General features: G+C 33.3%; 1 protein-coding gene across 1 annotated transcript in view; it reads left to right on the top strand.

The window, feature by feature from the left end:
* Positions 1-277: 277 nt before the first annotated feature.
* LOC145277007 (uncharacterized) overlaps positions 278-26,708 on the top strand; it is an 85,918-nt gene continuing 59,487 nt past the window's right edge. The window contains exons 1-2 of the mRNA XM_080128607.1: positions 278-1,008; positions 19,635-19,703. Coding sequence (XP_079984733.1) covers positions 934-1,008; positions 19,635-19,703 — 144 coding nt within the window. The 5' untranslated portion in view covers positions 278-933. The remainder of the gene's footprint in view (positions 1,009-19,634; positions 19,704-26,708) is intronic.

A 26,708-nucleotide genomic window follows, 5' to 3' on the forward strand; every position in this document is an offset into this window, starting at 1 on the left:
AAGAGAGGTTGATATGGGTATCTACAAGGGTCCCTAATTATCAGGTTTGAAACCGACTGTACCGATGACTTAACTTTCTGTAAATAAACACACACACACACACACACACACACACACACACACACACACACACACACACACACACACACACACACACACACACACATATATATATATGAAAATAAATGACATCTGAAAATGGGTTTTATTTTTTTCAGAAATTGCAAGAAGCTGACGTTCATCCATTATAACGTCATCCATTTTCAAGTAAATACTTTCTTGCAAGCACATGATTATCACTCAAGAAATGAATAAACACTGATCCAACAGACCATGGGTGGTCTCATTAACCATAAAAAATGTCTGCCGGATCCGCCGAAATTCCATGTTAAATGCGTCCCAGACGACGGGCAATAAAATCTACTCTCATCGTTTCAGGGGAGGTAATGCTCGGGATTTCTCCACGAGAGTGAACAAACCAGATATTATATTTTAATCTGATCCCGAAGGCCGGATTTGTTTGCATAAAAATCAACAAAGTTTGACACAAGGTCAGCGTATATCGGGGATACAACTCCAAGAGCACTCTGGTTGATCCAGTTGTTCTGTCTCACAGATGAAGGCGCTTTAGGCGAGGATCAAGGAACCCTTCGTCGCCTTCGAAAGAAGGAGGTAATGCTCGAGTAAATGGCCTTCTGAGAGAGAACTACATATACTACACTTTGAATCTAAATTTGCAAAATCTCAAGAAGTTCATTATAAGTTTGTAATTTTATGACGTCACACACTTGTGATGTCATCTTGAAGTGATAGTTATTATCTGAAGAAACATGTTCGAATCTCCAGCAATCTTATTCTAAGTAACCTGTGAAAATCTTCAAGTGGAATATTTTGTTACCTCTATGTATATGAATACCCGGTACCAACAGCGACATGTTTTATTCGGAGAATTTTTCCTATTCTATGGACAGTCGGAGCTTTGATAAAATCTTAGAGGAAATAACACGCGTAAGTTTTATTGTTAATGGCTGTATATTAATATCTACAGGCATATCTTCATATTTAAAACCAGTTAATCATCATCATATCGTACGCATCCGAAGATTCTATTGTTGGTATTGGTTTCCCCGATATTGTTGTAGTCAGAATTCTTTCTAGAAAGACATCGGGAGGGCCTACGAGAAGGTTGCCATCATCCTAAGTGAATGCGATTTTTGTGGAACGAACTGGTTTAGGAAGGCTGGCCATTCATTTTTAGAGATGTGTTTACGCCAGTTATGCGGGTTTACTTTGGAGGTATTTTATAATGGGAGAAGTATTTTTAGAATAAGCCGGATTCAGAGAAATATTTTCAGTGAAAAAAAAATGCAGGTTTTATAATTAAATGTGAGAAAAACGAGGGACATTGCGATACGGTAAACAAAACGAAACAATGGATTAATAAAGCATATATTCGCCAAAGAAATATTTTATATGTTTAACATGTAAGTTTATAGCAATAGGAAAAATATAGAATGCTCAGCAATATTTTTAGGGTTCTTGTTAAAACAAGGGATTAATTAGCTGCGACATTAGAAGTGTGGATCGAGTAATTATGAACCGTGAGTTTCAAGGATCGGGAAAATCATATTCAAAACTTCTCTGCTCAATTAAATAAATTATAGTTCAGTGAAATTTATTTACAAGAGTTATTCTTTGTTTATATTAGGGCTATGACAACAGAATATTCTTATTGTTTTAACTCTCGAGTATATATCCAGCACAGTTAGACACAGTTAATCAACCGAGAACCACATTACTCTATATAAAAGCATATAAGATGTCAACGGATACACACTCGAGAGTCAAAACAATGAAAAGAATATGCTGTTTTCCTAGCCTTATTTATCATATTAGAAAATAGTTCAGTGATAAAGTTTGGGAATATTTCAATTGATGAGTTTGTTTTAAGTGAGCAGACGACATTATGGGATTCAAGCAGTTATTGCATGTTTGTCGCGCTTTGTAATTGTGAGTATGCAAGTGACAGTGTATGATTGCGTGAGTTAAGGATTGGGGCGATTAAGGAAACGTAGCACTGTCTCAATTTTTGTTTTTAACTGTTTATTGAAAGAAAATCTATCCCTTTTAAAGGGTTTAAGCGCCTCCCACAAAGACCAATTCGAATAAATTCAGAAAGTAATCTGATTGGCCAAAATATAATTATTTGTTTACATGAATTCAGGCCTGCGCAAATTCGGTGCGCAGAAACGAGTTTACGCACTGTGATTTTGGACACCGAATGGTAAACTTTGGTGCTACACTTGAACACCCAGATCGTCGGTCCATATCGTTAACCACTTGACCACCGTCAGCTTATTTCAACCCATTATAACGCATTTCGTCAAATTCGTTCCGGTTTTTGCACACTCATTTTTTTGTACATCCAACCGGGAAGCATGCTAGCGGAACAGTGTTTCACATGCGGGAAGTTCTAGGAAAGAAGCTTCGTTCATGGAATCTGCGTTTAGATTTAGGCATAGATAAAGATGAAAGGGGAATCGTATATAGTGACTGTAGTAGTCAAATGATTTTTGTGAAAGTTTGGAAAGGGGGTGCCATAGATTGGAGTTCAGTCGAGCACTTACCATGAAAATAACGATAGAGCAGAGACAGGCTCGCAACATCTCTTCTGTGGGAAAGAGGTTGCAAGGAAGAGAAAAGGATATCACCTACTACGTTTCGAAACCGGTTTTGAATTTTATCAAAGCTGGATAGGGCGCGCCGAACAGCTCCTGTCAAGATGTGGTAACAATACTGCATTTTAGGGCGTATCTGGCTCTTATACAGATAGAGGATTGCATTAGTAGGTGTATCAGAATTTTGGGGGAATTTTTGACACGCCTAACACAAAACTGCGAATAAAATATAAAAAAAAACTCGTACTTTCTCTTTTTAAAGTGGGTTGTTTATTTTCTTTATGGAATATACTTCCAAAATAAACTATTAAAGTTGTTTAAAAAATAATAGAAATATTATTTTTTATTTAAAAAAAAAACAAAAAACAGTGCTTACAAAGTCCCGGTGCACGTTCATGCAGCCATTTTGTTTACGTATGAAATCAATTGAATTTTACGAGTTAAATTTTTTTCAATTTTTAAACTTTAAAAATCTATCAAAATTTTTCTATTGGTTAATTTTTTACGATATTTTCAAGGTCAATGTGAAATTTTATACTCTTTCCAATAAACCGAATATAATATTTTAGACAAACGTTTTTTTTAAATTCACCCCCCCATCTTGAAATGTCTATTAAAATTTAAATAGTTAATTTATTCACCAAAGTTTTATATATCACAAATTGAAGACAAAAGATTGATAAATAAAATACTCTAATTGAAAACAAACAAACAAAAAAGAAGTGCTTTTTTGGAAATTTACCTGTAAAGTCCAAAGTGTAAAACCTTTTTTTTTAAAAAACCACGTTGATTTTTTTAAGTGAAAGCTCATGTTATGCTTAGATTGTCAAATAAATATCGGACGCTGACGACAATTTTTTCTATTTCATTCAATGTTTTCTTTTTTTAGATATTTAAAAAATTAACTCGCTGAAGGAGAAATAACATATATTAATCAAAAACTCATGTATTTCATTAAGAAAATAAGAAAAAAACTCGGTAGAGTGAATTTTTTTTAACGAAAAAAACTTATAAGTGAATGTGTTCATTTTTCAACTAAAGTGGCCCCAAAATACTAATTTTGGTTTACAGCACGCAATAGAAAGAGACATTAATTGTGGCGCTTCGAAGCCACCGGAAGATAAACTCGAAGAAAATCAGACATTTATCTCCCTTTATTTTAACAGTGAAAAACATCCGAGTTCGCGTTTTTTTTTTGGAATCCTTGTTTAAAAAAGTATTTTATTTCAAAAGGACATGGACTATAAGTATAAATATGGATAAAATCTTAACAATGAACAATAGAAGTACCCATTGAATAGTATTTTTGTAGGTAAGCCATTTTTTGGAATATATATATATATATATTTTATAATCGAAGTAAGTAAAATTTCGTTGATTTCCTTTAAATCTATTTTAAAGAAAATCGATTTAAAAAGAAAAATATTGCATAATTTGCTATTAAACCTGTTATTTTTTTAATTTGGTTTTTGCTCCTTTAATTGAAAAAAAAAAATTGGATTTGAATTACATTTTCTAAGCTTTGAAAGATAGGAAGTTGAATTATTCAAGTTCTTATCGCGCATTTTTAATGTCGGCTTCTGATACACCCATTGCATTAGCACTGAGATACCTTCTGGAACAGTAGAGTGATCCATCCATTTTCCAGCGATATTGGCAACATATTTGATGTACATGTTCCATTTCAGATCAGGAGTGAAGGTCAGTTCCAGAAGCTCGTCAAGACATGAAGCTTTTCCAAAACGAGAGTCATTCATTTCAATTGAGGCATGATGGGGTAGGTGTGTCAGAAACTTTGTGAAAAATATTGAATAATTCGACCCCCTGTTTTTGCAAGCTTATAACTACTCGAAAAATGTAATTCAAACCCTATTTTTTTCAATTAAAGGAGCAAGTATCAAGGTTTCATAAAAAGAAAAAAACAACAACAACGTGATTAAAAAAAGGTTTTAAACTTCAGACTTTACAGATAAATTTCTAAAAAACACTATTTTTTTTTTGTTTTAAATTTGAATATATTATTTATTGATCTTTTATCTTCAATTTGTGATATATAAAACTTTGGTGAGTAAATTAATTATTTAATTTTTAATAGACATTTCAAAATGAGGTGGGCGTGAATTAATTCGACCCCTGTCTTTTTAAGCTTTTAACTACTCGAAAAACGTAATTCAAACCCTAATTTTTTTTCAATTAAAGGAGCAAGGACCAAAGTTTCATTTAAAAAAAAAAACAACAAAAAACAAAACAAACAACGTGTTTAAAAAAATGGTTTTAAACTTCGGACTTTACAGGTAAATTTCTAAAAAACACTACTTTTTTGTTTTAAATTTGAATATATTATTCATTAATCTTTTATCTTCAATTTGTGATATATAAAACTTTGGTGAGTAAATTAATTATTTAATTTTTAATAGACATTTAAAAATGGTGGGGGGGGGCGCGAATAAAAAAAAAGACGTTTGTTTAAAATATCATATTCGGTTTATTGGAAAGAGCATAAAATTTCATATTGACCTTGAAAATATCGTAAAAATAGAATCAATAGAAAAATTTTGATAGATTTTTAAAGTTGAAAAATTGAAAAAATACTGAACTCGTAAAATTCAATTAATTTCATTACTGTTTTTTAAAAAATAAAAAAATAATATTTCTATTACTTTTTGTACAACTTTAATAGTTTATTTTGGAAGTATAATCCATAAAGAAAATAAACAACCCAGTTTTAAAAGAGAAATTACGAGTTTTCTATATTTTATTCGCAGTTTCGTGATAGGGGTGTCAAAAATTCCTACAAAACTACTGATACACCTAATGATGGGGGTCAGAGCGATTGTGATGAAAGGAGAGATTCTAAAATTAGTGTTAAGGTTCAAGCTAGTGGTAGGGTTTCAGCGTCTCAGATAAAAGGAAATAAGCCGATGCCTCCTGCTTTTGTAGGGAGGTAATGCCTGTAGCAGTCAGTGGTCTTTTCATAGGATAAATATACATAACTTTTGAACAGTATTCCAGTCTTTGTTTTCTCATAAGTACAGAAAGACTACATTTTGGTTTATCTCTGATTTTTCTTTCTTTTCTAGAGATTTAACGCAAATTGTGATAATTTATTCTTTGCACAGAAGAGAGCATTCGTTTCTCTTTTCTGTTTGTTTTCGTTTACGTTAATCAAAGGAACCGTTTTTTGTGTGTGAAAAAATGTATAAAAAACTGCAAAATAAAGACCGTAGAGACTTGACGTCTAAGGAGGATGCGTTAACAAGCTCTGCTCGTTAACAATTTGTTTCATGGGCAAACGGATGTGTTTAGGGTCCATTTGAGCATCCTTCCTAGCGGTGCATGAGGGACAAAAGCATAGCCAGATGGTGGGCTGAGAGGAAAAACAACCCTCTACAGGCTAGACATTTAAGGCGGGGGCGTTACCGAGCTTCGTTCGTTCGCAGTTTCTGTTTCATGGATAAACGAGTGTTTTCAGGGTTCATTTGGGCATTATTTCTGGCAGTACTCGAAGGAAGAGGGTGGCAAAGTACGACCATGGAGAACTTGTTCAGAAATTCAAAAGAAAGTTTTCCCCTTTTTGGGAAGAGGGAGGTTTTCAAAGGGAAGATGAAATTCACGAAATATTTATAAGAAGATAAAAAAAAAAACTAGAATGTATGAAAGGCAAAAATGGTTGCATGTAAAAATGCAAGGTTCATCCTGAAATAATTCAATTTAAATAAAGAAAAATGTAAAACAAAAAAAAAAATAATAAGTAATGCAAGCAAAAATATATAATAATTCTAATTGAACAAATTGTAAAAGTAATAAAGTAGAAAATTAACTCTTTTAATCAATTAATAAAGTCGTCTGAGAAAAAAAAAAGTAAGGCCGCCTTTTATATTTGTATATTTCGGGAAAAGTCAGAACGTGAAATGTTCATTCGTTACTCCCCATTTGTGATCGGAATTAATTACGTCACAGCTACGCCACAGCTGCAAATCTATGGATACTTACTTCTCAAAAGCGCCGAAATTTCTTCTACCAACGCTTCGAAGTGATATGTTTAAAAAATTTAACCCATATCATTGAGACGCTCCGGATTGGAGCAAAATAAAAATTGTCTCAGTCTAGAAGGATTTCTCTTTCACTGAACGAGGGCAAAAAAGATGAAGTGTAGCGTCAGAATAGATATTACACCTTGATACTAGCCAAAGATATTTTAGGTGGGTGTTTTTTTTTCTTTCTTTTTATACATTCCAAACTAGGGACGTGCAGTGGGGGGGGGTTGCAGGCACCTGCCCCTTTTACTCCTGTTTTAAAAGTGCCCTTTTCAGAGGAATGTATTATAAGCCTGTATGTATTATCTCACCGAGACGCCGTTTTTTTTTCACTTGAACACCTATCCTACAAAAAGTTCCCTGCACGTCACTGTTTTAATCGTTACAAAAGTCAAGTATAATGGTTCAGTTGTGCTATAAAAAGAAGCATTCATTTCGAACGCATTCCTGTCTTATAAAAGGAATCAGCAGTTCATTTTATAGGGTGGGCCTTTCTCATTGTCCGGTAATAAAACATTCTCAAATGCACGCGTGATATTAAGGTGGTATAAAAATGCTAATTTTTTTCTTTCTTTAATGGGATTTTTTTTTCGATTATATTTTATATGATTTCATAGGCTTTTAAAATGCAATAAAAAAAGTAATAAAACTTTCAAAATGCACTTGTGATATTACGTTGTATAATAGTTTTAACTTTCTTCCTAATTGGACTTCTTTCTTTAATCATTTCCTTCCTGATTATCGATTTTAGATACTTATCAGACGCATTCCGATACAAAACCTACGTGAGAACACTCCCAGACACATCAAGTACCTACGTATGAAATTAAAAAAAATCGGCCCAGCATTTCGGAATCTATGGGGAACGAACTCACCCATCCCAAGTTTATTTTATATAATAATAGAGATTCGGCTCTTCTCCAGTGTTACGCCTAAAAGAATATGTCCGTTAGACAGAAAATAGCAAGAAACGTTAATGATATAGTTATTTTTCAGGGAAAATAAATACCGCTGCGCTCACCATAATTTATGTAAATTTATTCTCTAGTTTTGTTTTTTTTAGATTAAATTCAGATTTTTGTAATACGTGGAAATTCGCCGCTATTGTCGCCATTCAAATCAATTTCGGTCATTGCTTACCTCCCCTTAATATACCACACCATAAATGAAAAATGCTGTCAAACGCCAGACAAAATGGAGTCTCTTTCCTAAATATCATGAGATAATGTTGGTAACATTCCCCGTACTACGAAAAATTAAATTTATTTTCTAAAAACAAAACTAGTGGATGAATTCACGTAAATTTTGGTGGACAGTAAATATTTTCCCTGACAAATAACTGGATCATAAAGGTTTCTTGTTATTTCCTGTCTAACAGTTGTATTCTATCGAGGTGTAACGCTGGAGAAGAACTTAATGTGTTAAGCAAATACATCGATGAAAGTTAATACTCACAGAGGATGAAAGATAAAAGGTTACACCTAGATCGTCAGACAAAAAAAAAAGGTTACACCTAGATCGTCAGACAAAAAAAAAAAAAAAAAAAAAAAAAATATAGCAAGAGACGTTTATGATAGTGTTATATAGTTGTGTATATAACGGGTGTATAAATGTGTTTATCTGTGTCGTCTACGTATATACATAAAACTATAGCTCTGGTCATGTGATCACTAATGAATGCTACGGAACAGCCACATCATCTTTGTCACATAATCCATTCCCCTTTTATTACTGTTCCTATTTAGTTGCCTCCCCACTAGGGCAGAGTTAGACACAATGTCGGTTTTTATTGTGGGAAAAATCTAGCTCTCCCCCCAAAAGGTCCACGTTGGATAGGAACAAAAATTAAAATTGTCTCAGTCTAGAAGGATTTCCTCTTCACTGGCCGAGGACAGAAAAGGTAAAGTGTAGTATTAGAACTGATACTACACTTTGCTCGTAGCCAAAAAGCCCATTCTAAAATCTCATATTTTACCTAAAATTCCTGATACACATTTTAGCTGACATTCAATTTTCCCAAATTACAGGGCTTGAGGTGTCCAAAAAGTCACTGCAATAATTGAAGGAAAACATCAGGAACGAAATAAGGGAGTTAAATCGCAATTCAGAGATTCTGTAATGTTTTGGACGGAGCACAAATATGAGAAACTAAAAATGGGCAACAATTAAAAGAGATTAGTTTTCATAAATAAAGATTGTTTGAATTTTGCATATATTTTTTAAAGTTTTCCCAATGTCTTAGGTTTTGTTAAAAGTACAGCAAGATATCAACAAAAATGAATATGGAGTTCAAAATCCTTTAGTGACTTTTTGGACTCCCTGTAGAAGGTTAACATACTCGTTTCTTTCAAATGGAGCAGACTGAAATCTGCGTTGGTGCTGTTGAGCTTTTCTGGTGGTGTGTAAACAGCTTTTTTTTTTTTTTTTTTTTTTTTTTTTTACTTCACTAGGTTTCCTCAGATTGGACATGACTCGTTAACCTTTTTCAAGGAATTTCTGCTGAAAATGCAGTAGAATTCGCGCCCGATATAACTACGTGAAATAACAGAAAAACAGGAAACGGAAATGCATGAACGCGCACACGCGTAGAACTTGTCCGCCATTATACGGTAGCTTTATGTTACCGACAACGATGTGAACAGCAAAACCGAAAAAAGAAGAAAAAAACCCTCTGATCTTATATTTTACGAGAGAGATCTTTGTAGTTCTAAATTGCATTCAATAAAATGCCGTGTCATTTTGAAATACTCGTCTGCGTTTCTGTGTTTACGCAAAAAGGCGGAACGTGTTTGTCGCAACGCGGAGACGGTCGAGGGAAACGAAAATGATGATCTGACATGTATTTCAATGTCTGCATTAAAAGTTAGATTGCCGATTTGATATAGCAATAAAAAGAAAACATCAATTAAAAAAATGCTTTTCTATGTATTTATCAAAGTTTTACATGGTATTTCAATATATATTTTCAATTACATATTAATTGCTTGTAGGTTAGGGAGAGTGACTCAAGGGACGCCGGAAGCGATTTGGGGTAAGAGGAAATGGACTTTTCGAAAAAAGAAAGTTTATGACATTTTTTTTATTGGGTCGTGATGAAAAAAAAAAAACAAAACAAAAAAACTAGAGCACGTATCGAGCAGAGTTTCGTCTCACAAAAGCAAGAAATAAAATGGAAGAAAAACTGATTAAATTGAGAGCAGGAGTTAGGGTGTAATAAAAGCTACGGACGGACTATGATATCGGAAAGTCGAGTTAAAACTCAATCAGACCCTATAAGCATTCATTTATGAAAATCAAACGATTTTTCTTTAGTTAAAGCAGGTTCTAATCTATTATACTAAATGTGAGTTATCAACGTTTATTTCCGTACTTTATTCTATATAGTAAAACTGTTTTATTATTAGAACGATCAGATGTGTGTAAAATTGTATTATAGATATTGCTATTTATTAAAAATAATTTTTTTTTTCAAATTTATAATAATAAAATATCCGCCTTAAGGAAATTGGACAGTTTATTCTTTTGTTTTTATTTCAATTTTATCTCCATATATAATAATTTGATTGCAGAAATTTCCCTCTGGACCAAAGTACACTAGGTTTGCTCGAACAAATGCCACATACCAATTTATTCTGTCTAGACTATAAGCCACTATATTATGTAATTTTTGAACGCCGTCTAACACACATTTATTCGTTATAATAAAATCCTACGTTACATCCTAGGAGCAACATCATCACAGTTGCAACCATCTATAGTGGAAGTAGTAACTATATTCCCCTCTAAATAAGAAGTACTTCTACCGCTCCCAGTCAACACCGAGAGGTATTCTGCATTTTAGCCAGATATGGAGTTGTACCCTTATCTAGCTCATATACTTATATGCATAACATAACCTTTCCTTTTCTCGATTCCAAAAAATAATGATTTCTCCCTTCTCACATTTCACGAAATCTCATTGGCTGAAAACTGACTATTCGTCCATTCCAGAATATAAATACTCCTACAAAAACGAACACTCCAGAAATTTACAAACATGACTTCCCTCTATACAAGAGACACTCATTTTAAATAAAATACCCCAATTACAAACATATTCATATATCAAAACATGTTCATAAGCCAAGACTGCTTACATTTTTACATTAAATATACCGTACATGTTAACTTTTCTTATACAGCTACGCTACCGTGCTACATCTTTTGTGTTTACATACACCGTACATACTGTTTTCCGACACATCGTCACATGCTGATAACTATTATTTCTTCTTTTTATAATTACGATTGACTAACATTCTTATATACACTGATTTAAAAAAATTTAAAACAACTGATTACGCAATTATTAAAGTCGATACCCAGTTTTTGTGTGATTTGAAAACCTTCAAACTGTCTAAAACGTTTGAGTTCTCCTTCTTTTTCAAACATCTAGATAAACCCTTTTTTTTAAAGTACAACTGACTAAAATTCTTTCTTTATACGCTTAATAAAAATAAAAACAAAACCATTACGCGATTGCTACAATAAAGACTCAGATTTTGTGTGATCTAGAAGCCTTTAAACTGTCTATATGTTTTATTTTATGATTTAAAATTAAACACATTGATTAATAAAAATAAAATGTAGGATGAAGTTTTATAATGATTAAATGTGTTTTGCTTTATAATGTAAATTTGAAAACATTGAACAATAAAAATAAAATGTTCGTTTAATTTTACAGTAGATAAACTTCTGTTTGCATTAAGCGAGTTACCAGTGTCGACCGAACGAGTCCCTTTTAATGATTACATGGTTCGAGGATATTTGTACAACTAAACGGCATATCTTTAAAGGCATTATTTCGAGGGCCATAACGTCGTAAATGCGCCGTAGGCCAATCCACTAAAGCGTTTCCATTTTTGCACCTCCTTTTTTCATGTTCGAGCTTACCTACTGCAGCTTTTTTTTGCGCTCGCACGGGTACTCGCTACTATTTATATTTTTTTTAGGATTGCTTAATTTTTTTCTTTTTTCTTATGGCTTGCACGGCTAATAACTATTATTACACGTTTTATTTTTTATTTTTGAAAAGCAAATAGGTCACAAACCGAAATAAATTGCTTTTGCCTAATTTTCCTCAATTGTATTTTGTTTTGGGTATGTATATTGAAAAATGTTTGTTAAACACTTATAATTAATATTAAATGTTTTGTTTTTATTTTTACACGACAAATAGCTCACAAAACAAAATAAATTGTTTTTCTATAATCCCCCACCCCGTTTTATTTCCTTTTAGGTATATATATTGAAAAATTTCTGCGAACAATATTTCTTTCAAAATTAAAAAACATTCTCTTTCTGTTTCTTTTCTCTAACACTTAAAATTAAAAAAGGTTTACTGTGTTTCAAATTATTAAGTGTTATATTTATATTGTTGTTATAAAAAGGTTTACTGTGTTTCAAATTATTAAGTGTTCTATTTATATTGTTGTTATAAAAAGGTTTATTGTGTTTCAAATTATTAAGTGTTATATTTATATTGTTGTTATAAAAAGGTTTACTGTGTTTCAAATTATTAAGTGTTATATTTATATTGTTTATAATATAAACAAAATTCTGTATGTATTGTTTAAAATAAATAATAATTGCTGGTACTTGTACAGTTTAATCAAGACATTAAAAAATGAAAATATCGAAAAAAGTTTAAATTGTACGTATCCGTTATAGAATGAAGTTCTCCGAAAAAAAAATTTCACTTAATTTCCATCAAGTAGTTTTGTTTTACAGCAAAAATACAATTTGTTATGATACCGAGCAAAAGGTTCGATTTTTAGGAAGGAAAGCTAGTATTAAAATGGGGAGGGAGTGTCGGAACTTTACATTGAGTTATCTCCCCGTGGCGTTTCTAAAATCCAAACAAAAAAAAAACAAAAACAAGATGCCTGCCTTCAACTTGCTGTCATAAAAACGTGTTTTTCGCTGTAAAAAAACAAAAAAAACAAACAAACAAAAAAAACTACTCGATCAAATTAAGTGAAATTTTTTTCGGAGATCTTCAGTTCAAAACGGATACGTACAATATAACCTTTTTTTTATATTTTCATTTTTTAATGTCTTGACTAAACTGTACAAGTACCAAATTGTTTATTATTTAAAAAAAAGTTCTGTTTTTATTGTTTCTTTTTTCTGCTTATTTAAAACTGTCACTTTCTGAAATACCGTTTACATGTTTACATGGTAACGTTTAAGTGACTACAGGAATTTAGTTCCTTGTTAGTGATAGAGTTCGAGAGTATTTTGCCACCTAAACTCCAGTCTTCCCAACAAAAATACCATACCCTGAACCATACCTGGACCATACCCTGCCCGCCAGATTAGTACGCACAAGCCAAACGACACTGCAACCACCAAATTTTGTCTTTTCATATTATTTGCGCGTGGGAATCCTGACAGCGATTATCAAAGTTACATTTGGGGCAAATTTTATGACAACCCCACCACCCACTGACAAAATGGTGTTTCGATTCCAAAAGCCGTTCTCAACATAGGGAGGTTGGGAGTGTCCATTCTGAAAGCCGTTCTTAACATGAGGTTGGGGGTTGGGCAACTGCAACAACCATAGCCGTACTTTGATTTTTTTACGCGGAGGGTGGGAGAAGAGGAGCATACTACTACCGGGCAACATCGATTAACAGGTCCTGCTAGTTTAAATTAGACTTAAAGACGACCATGTAAAGCAGGTCAGTTGAACATAGTTCCACAGGAGAGTAGTTATAGGAAAGAAAATGTGTTCATAGAATTTGCGTTTAGATTTAGGCACAAATAGAAGGTGGGGGAGTTGTTAATAATGATTAGTTGTTTGCGTGTGTTGTAGAGAAAAAGAGAGAGAAAGAGAGAGAGGGAGTGAGTGTGTGTGTGTGTGTGTGTGAGAGAGAGAGAGAGAGAGAGAGAGAGAGAGAGAGAGAGAGAGAGAGGACGTGTGGCTACATTGAAAGATCTCTCTATTGTGATACTTTGGAAAACCCACCACAGTAATTTCGACATGACAAAACATAACATTATGAGAATAAAACAATTGTGAATCTTCAGTTTCACTCTAATGTTTAAGACTTCTTGTAAAAAGAAAATGGACAAAATAGCACAAAATTTTATTGTGTACTTATGTTTTAGGTTAAAAAAGATAGTGTGCTAAAATTATGCAAATTCATCCAATACATTTGTTTAATATATGTACTTATACTAGCAGTTTGCCCGGCGTTGCTCGGTCGTAAAATACGCATAAATATTATATTTAAATTAATGCTGAATTTTTATCTTCTAAAATATAAATCTCACCTGTCTGTTTAAATGTATGTATGTATGTATGTATGTATGTATGTATGTCTCGCAAAAACTTTCGACAGAGGCGACGGATTTTCACGAGATCGTTATCGTTTTTTCGGACGACAAATAGCGAAAAATTGGCCAAAAACATTAATTCTTTCACCCTCATCTGGACACTTTTCTACAGTGAGGGGTAGCAAAAATCGTTCCTGCATGACAATTTAGCCAAACACGCATGCGCAAAAAAGTTCTTTCTCTAATTAGTTTAAATATAAAAACAAACCGACCTAATTTCGCTCACGCGGTCATAGACCAATCGTTCTTGTAGCAGCATCGTTATCTTAAGATTGCACATTCGAGCCGAGATATCTGATATATCTATTTTTTTCGATTTTTAAAGTTTTAATATTGAAACAGGGTTATTTTTGCCGTATTTTGTTCGTTTTTTTTTTTAATTTTTCCATCACGTTCGCTGTTTTTTTTTGTTTTTGTTTTTCCGATTTTTTAAGAAGTTTTAACATTTAAACAATTCGCTCGCTTATTCTTTATTTTGCATCACGTTCGCTGTTTTTTATTTATTTATTTATTTTTCACATTTAAAGAAGTTATAATATTTACCTTCACGTATTCTTTATTTTCCATTTTGTTTTGATTTACCACGTTACTACCATTTTTTTGACATCTCTCTCCACATTCACGGGTTCGAGACTGCCTAGCTACTATTACTTTTATTTTTTTTTGCTCAACACCTACCTCCAAACACCCGTGTAACGACAGGCACCCAGGTTAGTGTTTTATAAACAGAAATACTGTAGGTAGTAATATTAAATCCCTTTAAAAAAAATGAATAAAAAAAAAACCCGGAAAGAAACTGCATGCAAGTATTATATCTTTTTTCTAAACAGTTCACTTCTTGTAAGTAAAAAAAAAAAAAAAAAAATACTAGAGCTGAGAGCGAAACCAAAACCTAAACAGCAAGTCAAGTACGATAGCCATTAAGCCAGCTTGACACGTATCTAAAAAGTGTTTTCTAACTTACTTATTCTTAACAGTGGGAAGCTGACATGTGAACGATTCGCTCATGCGTAATTGTGAAACGGTTGACAATCAGATAAAAATCCGATGACCTTCCAAATACCAATTTTTCAAGTAGCAGCCCTTTTTTTTTTCCTGATGAAAACATATTATAAAGTTTTCCACGTGTCTGAATAACATATATACAAAATTTCAAGTCTGTTGATCAAAAATTCGTTGAGTATATAGATTGAAAAGTGTCCTCACACACACACACACACACACACACACACACACACACACACACACACACACACACACACACACACACACACACACATATTAGTGTTGGGATGATTAATCAGAATCGTGAATCGGAAAAAGCGGAAGATTTGGGGGTATCGGAATCGGAAAAATTGGTGCCTATTTTCCGATGTCAAAACGATTCCTTTAATTGTCTTTTTTTATTTGATTTTGTTTAAAGTAACATTTTCCATTGCTGATAATAATCATAAAATAATAAATATTTATTGATTTTAAAATGCCAGTAAAACTAATATCGATAGAGCATCCTCCACAAGTGTATTTTTACGTTTATGAAAATATCTGCATATTTAACATGTGTTTTATGAAAATCGGGGAAAATAACAAATTCTATAGCTAAATGATTAAAGATTTATAAAGAATCGGAATTGGTATCGATTATTGTATCAGAATCGGGAATTTAGCACGGAATCGATAATTGTATCGGAACCGGGAAAAATATAGGAATCGTCCCATCACTAATATATATATATATATATATATATATATGTATGTAGTCATCGACATACAGTCCTGTTTCGTTGTATCACAACTCATCAGTGCCGCTAGACTAGCATCTCTCACAAGCCAAGGATTGAGCCTAGAACCGTCGTGTTGACAGTCGGCAGTTCTCCCACTCGACCATGGAATCAACGCCCGTAAATAACTCGTCGAAATGTCTATTTAAATATATATTTTTTAAATGTAATTTTGCAATGCTTTCCGATTACAAATTGTTTAATACTGTAAACCTAAATTCATGTAAATATTAGTATCAATATATTTTAAGACACTCATAACCAAATAAAGAAAGCTCAATATACGAGATAGAATAATAATATAAATGAAAATTTTTTAATTAAATTATGCAAATTAAAAGTTTACAACAAATTTATTCTTTGACAAGAAATACAGAAAAGTAGTTTTTTTTTACCCCTTAATCCAGGGATTTTAAATGAATGGATCATCTCACCGGTGGAAATGTTATTAGCAAAATAAATATAGGTAATAATGAATTTAGCTTATTAGCACATAAATTGAAAATTAAATCTGAAATGATTGAATGAAAAGGAGATTCCATGGGTTAATGAATACAAAGAAAGGAACAGTTGTAAAATCCAAAGCAGTGAAGATTGGTATATTCCAGATTGAGATGTGAGTGTTTTTAAGGCATATTCCAGGCTGAAAGGTGAATTCTTTGAAGTTCAAAATCATGCATATGATGTAACCCGTAAAGTTTAGTATGTTAAAGTCCTTTACAAGGTCTTTTAAAATACGCTTAAATATGCTATTTTAATTTGTCCAGATTTCGTATATCATTATAGAGTCGTGATTTCAAAAGTAAAAAAATGCATTTAGGTGCCATCAGCTAGAATCGAAACTGTAGCATTCAACGGTACCAACGTAACACGCATAAAAATTAAAGAAAAAAATAAACTAAGATGAATGTACGATTTTGACCCCTTTTTGACCCATTAAAAACACTTTTAACAGGCTAAAGACTCATAAAAGAACGGTCTGTAAAAAATCCAATCATTTAAGTTCCCTAGCGTCGTTCTGCGACTTTTAGTTTCGGAGGAGATAGAGTTTGAAAATATGGAGACAGACAGACGTATAGTCGTTTATATATTAGATTTTAAGTTAACAAATGATAACTTCAAAAACAACGTCACAAAATTGCGAGATATTCGCAAGGTTGTTTAACCATGAAACTTGATTTTCTTCTTTAACTAAAACCGCTTCATCAATTTACACGATTTTTTTTTGGTGCATGCTGCTTTCTTGGGGAGGGTTAAGGACTCTTTAACATAGAGTTTTAAAAGTTTGAAACAAAAGTTGACACGAGCTGAAAATGAGGATGAGAATATCTTTTTCATGCAATCATTTAAGGTTTAATTTTTAATTTATGTTCTAACAAGCAACATTTATAATTACCTATATTTATTCTGCTAAATACATTTCCTCCGATGAGATGTGCCATTCATTAAAAATACATAAATTAAGGAAATAACTTGAATTTTTTGTTTTCCTTGTCAAGGAATAAATTTGTTGTAAATTTTTCAGTTACATTTCTTTAGACAGGAATCACCACTTATCAAGGCCCGGAAGCTACTCGAGGATAAGGGGTTAATGGATATACATTAGTCAATGTGATTATAGCGTAGTAAACATAAGAAGTGGAAATTTTGTAAATTGGATTACTTAGGGGGACGGTTCATCAAGAACTTGTTTACGTTTGACTTGAAGACAATCAGATTGTAGTCAGCTGGGAAGCAGACAATCGGAAGAGAGTTCTACAGGCGTGAAGTTCTAAGAAAAAAGCTTTGTTCATGGAATCTACGTTTAGATTAAGGCACAGATAAGGAATGTGGGAAATTATTGATAGTGATTGAAATTTTCATTTATATATATATATATATATATATATATATATATATATATATATATATATATATATATATATATATATATATGAATAAAAAAGAATGCGAAAAGTATAAAAGCTTATAACTTTTCTTTATTCGTTTTTAATTGGTGACGTGCAGGAATACAAAATAACGGTGGTTTTCTAGGTCAAATATCACGCCATAACAGCAACAGTAGCAGAGAAAACGAATTCACAGCGCGAATTTTGTAAGATAAAAGTCGCTAAAATAAAAGATATTTACGACGTCGTTTCGTAATTCGTAGATATCATAATCTAAGGAGTATATAAAAAGTTCTAAGACATAGACCCCCCCCCCCCGGAGAATTCGCTCCCAAAAAAAAGCCTTTGGACATACAGAAAAAATAGTCACAAACACACTAAAACACATTTTGCCTTATATATATATATATATATATATATATATATATATATATATATATATATATATATATATATATATATATATATATATGCTAGTAGATGTACCTCGCGTTGCCCGGTATTAAACGTAACGTTAAATTCCTTTAAAAAAAAAATTAGCTAAACAAACAAACAAACACACACACACAAAAAAAAAAAACTGAAAGAAGCTAGGACATGTGCATGCGAGTATTATATATATTTTTAAAAACAGTTTACTTCTTGTAAGTATAAAGAAAAAAACTCGAGCTGAGATCGAAACCAAAACCTAAAGACAGGGGATTAAGTAGGATAACCATTAAACCAGCTTGTCACCATTTAAAAATTGTTTACAAACCTACTTATTCTTAACATTAGGAAGCTGTCATGTGAACAATATCCTCATGCGCAGCCGAGAAACAGTTGACAGACAGATGAAAATTCAATGACTCGCAAATACCAAATTTTCCAATTTGAACCCCTTGGCAGCCCTTTTTTCCGGATGAAAACTGATTAGATCGTTTTCCACATGTGTGAATACCCAATATACCAAATTTCCAGTTTGTAGATCAAAACTTAATTGAGTATATAGGTCAGCAGTTTTCCTCTCACACATTCTACTTATATATATATATATATATATATATATATATATATATATATATATATATATATATATATATAAATAAACGAATATATATATATATATATAAATAAACGAAATTTATTGGTTAAATCTGTCGGCAGCCATTTTTGCTCTTCATTAAAGTTAATACCTAAAAGACATAACTTAAACCTAAGACTTTAATGTAAAATTAAGAGATAATAAACCCCATGTTAAGAACGGCTTTCTAAAATTTATTTTTAAGGACAAAAATTCTGGATTAATTTGAGTAAATTTTAGTGTATGGCCTTATTTAACCCAACAGATAAGTACAAAATAAAGTTTTTGTGCAATTTTAATTTTTAGATCTAGAAAATAATCCGGAAAGGCATAATAACAAATACAAAAACCGGAAAAATCAAAACAAGAAAAAAAAAATCGAAAAACAATAAAGCAAAAAAAAAATAAAAACAATTAAAAAAAAATCGAAAAACAATAAAGCAAAAAAAAATAAAAACAATTTAAAAAAAATCGAAAAACAATAAAAAAAATCGAAAAAAAAAATCAAAAAACAAAAAAAACAATAAAAAAAAACAAAAACAATAAAGCAAAAAAAAAAATCAAAAAACAATAAAGCAAAAAAAAAAACAAAACAAAACAAAAAAAAACAATTAAAAATAAAATCAAAAACAATTAAAAAAATCGAAAAAAAATAAAAAAACAATAAAAAAAATAAAAAAAACAATAAAGCAAAAAAAAATATTAACAAACAACATAATTTTGATACAAGAGATAATCTACTTTATTTTTATACTTCTATACTCTGACCTCTTATGTCTTCTTCATTTTCTGTTTTTTCCGCACAGGAAACGGATTCCGTTCAAAGAAAGCTTGATATTTTGTTCTTCAGCTATGGCAAATTTAATGCGGAGCAAGTAAGTCTTCGTCATCTTCCACATTGTATTTATTGTTTTTACTTTTGTTTCTTATGATATCTGGTATTGATGCGTATCGGTATTAAAAAATCAAATATGAGTCTGACTAATGAATATACTCGAATAATAGAAAAAGACAAATAAAGAACACAAACGTGAGGAATTCAAGTGATATCTAATAAAAATGTGTGAATATTCCAATGGAAATATTTTAAAATCAAACAAAGTATCCTGTATTTTTATAAAATCACCATTCGCCCATTGAGTATTGTTTCCACATCTAGATTGTGCATCTACTAGTGGTCTTCCCCTCTTACACAGGGTCTAAACTTTATACAGTGTGGAACGATAAATTTGTCGTAAAAAAAAACAAACATTACAACTTTATTGTAAAACTTTTATTGAAAAAAAAAAAAAAAAATCCATTCCTGTAAGTTGATTATGTTGTAGAGCTAATATTTATTCAATGTATACCAATATTTAATATGAATAGAGTATGAAAATTGTTGTTTTTAGCGCAGGAAGAAAATGAAGGATATTTATGGAACATGTATGCATAATAAAACGAAAATAAAAATTTTTCATCAGCAGCCTGGCGTCTACAGCATGCACCTAGGCACCACATTTACTATTTATTAATTTCTGAAAATCATACATTAAAAGCACGAGTGTAGAGGCTGAAGGTATTTTCACGTTACATATGAAAAAAGCAAAAAATAGAAGGATTTCAAACCTGTCTGTGCACGACTTTGATTGGTTGTAAGGACCGGCTTTAGATAGTCAGCGACCTGCTTCATCGTGAGCTTGTCTCCACTTAGGCTGACAGTCTGATGCAAAAATTGAGGTCGGTTTTGGTATGCATGCCTTCTTCACAAGCGTCGGTAGGAGCTCGGCGAATACTCGGCGAATACTCAGCTGATAGTGGCGATCGGGCTAGCTTTGATGTTATGGAAGGTCATGTTAGTGATGTTTTCGATATATGCCCAAACGAAGGTTGGGGAAGAGGGGCCATTGAGAGAAAGGTACAAAAGCTGTAGTACTCCTTCTTCAACACATCCAAGTACACTTTGGCGCTGATCTTCAAGCCGACTTCGAAGATGTGAGGTGGCATGATGTGGCCCTCACTTGAAACCACACCAAAGCCCATAACTGTGCCCGGAAACTTTGTTTTCATCATCCAGGGCACGTCCCTGTTATTCACAATAACCCAGCGATGCATTCTGAGGGTGCTGGCAATGGTCCTGTTGTCATAACTTGGATCAGTAGAAAGAATGAGTTGTACAGCGGCGCATCTCCGATCTCGCTAGTAAAACATTGTGTCACTTTCAGACGTGATAGAAGGCTTCTATTGCTCTTGGGATTTGTACACAACTGGCCAACTAGTAGATGGTCTGCAATAAAAAAAGGAAACCGGTTTTCATCAAACGGAAATGGAATCATCTCGTCTTTTCCAGTGCGACAATTTTATCGTCCCATCTTGTATTAGGTTGGTGCAAAAACAATATCGTCTTCTCACATATGTTACTTTATATATGATTTCTGAATTAATTCACACACACACACACACACACACACACACACACACACACACACACACACACACACACACACATATATATATATATATATATATATATATATATATATATATATATATATCCACAACACTTCTCAAAGCTGAAATTGCACCAAAAAAGGTTATGGTTTGTTTGGTCCTCTGCGGTCGGTTTTATCCATCACAGGTACTTGAATTTGAGCGAAACGATTACGGCAAAGAAGTACTGCCTTCAAATTTACGATATATATATATATATATATATATATATATACCCATGTTATCATTTTCAAGCGCGTTTTTTCGCTCTATCGAATCGTATTATTCAATACCGCTCTCAATCTCTTCATTCGTTTTCTTGCAGGCTTTTCGACAGCATAGACAAAATGCAAATCCGCATGATTTTCTTGTTTCCGTTCAAACTAGGCCGAAAAGCTGCCGAAACAGCTCGTGATATCAATGGTGCATCAGGCACAACGGTAGTGCAAGAAACTTTGCAGTGGTGGCGAGAGCCTCGAAGAGGAAGACGGTCGCGGCCGGTCAACTGCGGTTGATAACGAACATTTGAAAGCCTTAATTGAAGTCGATCCTCGCAAAACCACACGAGAAGTTGCTGTTGAACTCGAGATCGACCACTCAACAGTCGCTCGCCATTTAAAGCAAATAGAGAAGTAAAAAATTGGATAAATGAGTGCCGCACTGCCGCATAAATTGAACGAAAATAAAAAAAATCATCGTCTTGAGGTGTCTTTTACGCCCCATCTGCGCAACAAAAACAATCCATTTCTCGAGTGGATTGTGACGTGTGATGAGAAGTGGATCCTCTACGACAACCGGCGACGTTCGGCACAATGTTTGGATCCCGGAGAAAATCCACAAAACTTCTCAAAGCTGAAATTGCACCCAAAAAGGTTATGGTTTGTTTGGTCCTCTGCGGTCGGTTTTATCCATCACAGCTACTTGAATTTGGGCGAAACGATTACGGCAAAGAAGTACTGCCGTCAAATTTACGAAATTCACCAGAAGCTCCAACATATGTGCCCGAGAATGGTCAATATTAAAGTACCAATTCTCTTCCATGACAATTTTTGCCCGCATGTTGCTCAACTGACCCTGCAGAAGCTGAACGAATTGAGGTACGAGACTCTGCCTCATCCACCATATTCACCGGACCTCTCGCCCACCGATCATCACTTTTTCAAGTATTTCGATAAAAGCCGAGATGATGCCGAATCGACCTTCAATGACTTCATCGCTTCCAGAACTCCGGATTTCTATGCTAATGGGATGAATAATCTTGTTTCTTGTTGGCAAAAATGTGTCATTTCTAATGCTTCTTATTTCGGTTAATAAAGTTTATTATGAAAGGAGTTATTATCTTTTGAAGTTGAACGTAAAAAAAAAAATGACATTATTTTTTCGCCAACCTAATAGATACTGCACTATCGACCAAGCTGCAACTCCTGTCCTATCGCAACGTTGTTGCATTCCTGTGTTTTTGTCACAAGCTTTCTTTAATGGAATATGCTCTGATGAAACTATAGCATATGCCCTCTCGACATACATATCCTCGACTAATCCGACAAGGAGCGAAATCTCACCCCTTCACTGTTGTGAATTGAATATACTCAGATTAACCTATATCACTGGTGCCCTCTCGATGTACATAATCTCGACTAATCCGACAAGGAGCAAAATCCCACCCTAAACTGTTGTGAATGGCATGTGCTTAAAAGAATTTCGGTGGAAAAAATCAAGAATTAAAGAAACTTCATTGTTTGTCTTGAATAATTCCAGTTTTATTTATAGCTGCAAATCCTAATGCATATATTCAGTTTTTCGCATTCATCGATTAACATGCTATTTTAAATTAAAACATGACAGACAAACAATAATGTTATTTCAAATAAAAAAGTGGTAGATTAACGAAAATGCTATTTCAAATCAAGACGTGGTTGACTAACGAAAATGCTATTTAAAATTAAAACGTGGTAGACTAACGAAACTGCTATTTAAAATGAAAACCTGATAGACTAGCGAAAATGCTATTTTAAATTAAAACGTGGCAGACTAACGAAAATGCTATTCCAAATGAAAACATGGTAGACTAACGAAAATGCTATTTCAAATTAAAACGTGGTAGACTAACGAAAATGCTATTTAAAATTAAAACGTGTTAGACTAACGAAATGCTATTTCAAATTAAAATGTGACAAATTAAAGAAAATTCTGTTTCAAATGAAAGCATGACAGACTATAGAAAATGCTATTATATTCCAAATTTAAACGTAACAAACCAAAGAAAATGATTTTTCATATTGAAACATCATAGACATGATACACACTTAAAGACGGTGGGACCGAAACGTTGTGAATATAACACTCAAGATGAGAGCAATAGTCCGAAGAATCCAAATAATATAACGCAAAGATTAGTAAGTGCATACTATTGATTCCATGTAGTTCTGTTTGTTTACGAAAAATGTATCATCTAATATATTTTAAACTTTTTTTTTTCATAAACATTCAATTCAGTTTATAGATATTTATTCAAACACATTTTTCCCATAGTTCCTTTCTTCGGTTAGAACTATCCAATCATGTCTATCTTGTAAAATGTATTCCCCCTTCTCAACATAATGGCTTCATTTTTGCCCCTTTTATTTTTTTTTGCACTTTTTCTTTCATTGTTGTCGCTTCGGCTAAGATCAAGCGGCACCTCTGTCGAATTTGTTATTAAGCCTGCAGGCGCGAAAGACAATTGCCTTGGATGAAATAACGGAATAATGGAATGAAAATAAGGAGATTGGGCGGGAAAAAAAAAAAAAATGGAAATGAAATGGAGTGGAATGAAAAATTTATTTTTTGAGTAATATATATATATATATATATATATATATATATATATATATATATATATATATATATATAGGAAGAGAGAGAGAGAGAGAGAGAGAGAGAGAGAGAGAGAGAGAGAGAGAGAGAGAGAGAGAGAGAGAGAGGGGTGTATATCTGTATGCCGAAATATAAAACATCTATGTATATTGATATTTAAAAAAAAATTATTATAAACTACCAGGGCCACCCGTCGTTGCCCGGGTAATGGGCATTTTTCATAGAGTAACGTATACCACAACACAATAACAAACGAGAAAGTAATTATTTCTTTCAGTACACGCTGCCCTTAAACACACCTGCTCTATCTCAGATATTGAGCACTTTGATAATCTCAAGTCGTTCCCCACTTCTCTCAATAATTTGATGAAGAATAACGTCATAACCGGAAGTAAACTCCCTCTTCCTCCCCTATTTTAATGAAAATGGAGGAGATTAAGTCTGAGAGGATTGTCTAATTAAAACAGTCGCCAATCCATGTGATGATAATCTCAAGTCGTCCCCAACTTAACACCTTAATTATAAAAGGAATGACGTCATCACCGGAAGTAACCTCCAGCCTATCATACCCTCTACTCGAAAAAAAAAAGGATTATCTTATTAAACCATTCGATGTGATGATAGTCTAAAGTTGTCACCCACTTACATTTATCATTTAAAGAGAAATGACGGCATTACCGAAAGTTACCACTCCACCTGTCACCCACTCCTCGAATAAGCAGGAGGAGATAATGTATGGTTGGATTATCTCATTTAAAATGTCGTCACATCCATGTGATGATAATTTCAAGTTGTCCCCTTCTTACCATTATAAGTTGGAGAAGAATGACGTCATCAACGGAAGTTACTGCCTGCTTGCCTATCACTCCTTTATTAGAATAAACAAGGGGAAATTATATCTGGGAGAATTGTCTCATTTAATCACTCGCCAATCCATGAGATGAAAATCTCAAGTCGCGCCCAACTTACCACCATAATCATAAAATGAATGACGCCATCAACGCAAGTTACCGCCGCCTGCCTATCTTCCTCCACATTCGAATAAACAGGAGGAGAATGTTTGGGAGGATTGTCTCATTAAACACTCGCCAATCCATGGGATGAAAATCTCAAGTCGTCCCCTACTTACCACTCTGATTTGAAGAGTAATTTCGTCATCACCAGAAGTAACCACCCCGTGCCTATAATCCTCCCCCTACTCGAATCAGCAGAGAAGATAATGTCTGGAAGAATTGTCTAATTAAAACAGTCGAAAATTCATGTGATGAAAATCTCTAGTCATCCCCTACTTACCACCAAAAAAGGAATGACGTCATCACCGGAAGTTACGCACCTGGCTATCTTTCCCTCCATACACAAATAAACAGGAAGAATCTGGGAGGATTGTCTCATTAAACACTCGCCAATCCATGTGATAATAATCTCAAGTTGTCCCCCCCCACATCACTATAATTTGAAGAAGAATTACGTCATCACCGGAATTTACTATCCCACCTATCATCCTCTTGTACTCGAGTAAATAGAAGAAGATAATGTCTGGGAAAATTATCTAATTAAGACAGTCGCCAATCCATGTGATGATAATTTCAAGTTGTCCCCCCACATACTACCATAATTTGAAGAGAAATGACGTTACCGCTTCATTTATCATCCTCCTACTCAAATTACCAGGAGGAAATAATGTCTGGGAGAATTATCTCATTTAAACACTCGCCAATCCGTGTGCTGATAATCTAAAGTTGTCCCCCACTAAACACCATAATTTGAAGATGAATTACGTCATCACCAGAAGTTACCCCCTGCCTATCACTGCTCCCTACTCGAATAAACTGAAGTAGACAATGTCTGGGAGAATTGGCTCATTTAAACACTTGCCAATCCATGTGATGATAATCTCAAGTCGTCCCCTACTAAACATCATAATTTGAAGAGGAATGACCTCATCATCGGAAGTTACCACTCCGCGCCTTTAACCCCCTTACTCGAATAAACAGGAGGACATAATGTCTGAGGAGATTGCTTCATTTAAACACTCACCAATCCATGTGATGATAATCTAAAGTTGTCCTCCAACACCATAATTTGAAGAGGAATGACGTCATTAACGAAAGTTAAGTTCCCCGCCTATTATTCCCATCCGACGCGAATAAAAAGGAGTAGATTTTGTCTTAACTGCCGGCAATGCATGTGATGATAATCTCACGTTGTCCCCACGCACACCATAATGTAGAGAAATGACGTCTTAATTACTCTGCAGTTCTTCCTGATTACTACATAAATACAAAGGATTAATAGTAAACAACTTGAATGAATGAATTGAATTCGAGCATGCGCACAAATACAAACTTGTCGGCTAGTTTGAATGAACAATTTGCCCGTCAATCTGCTGATGTGTGTACGCGTTATTCATGCATGTGAACAAAGAATTTAATCGCTATAAACCATCCTTGGTGCATGAATATTATTTCCTGAGAATTTCAGTGTAATGTGACCAGTAGTTTAAGAGTTTACATGATAGATATTTACACACACACACACACACACACACACGTCTA

This window comes from Euprymna scolopes, chromosome 1 (assembly GCF_053919585.1).
Source record: "Euprymna scolopes isolate OS-2025 chromosome 1, ASM5391958v1, whole genome shotgun sequence".
Classification (NCBI taxonomy): domain Eukaryota; kingdom Metazoa; phylum Mollusca; class Cephalopoda; order Sepiida; family Sepiolidae; genus Euprymna; species Euprymna scolopes.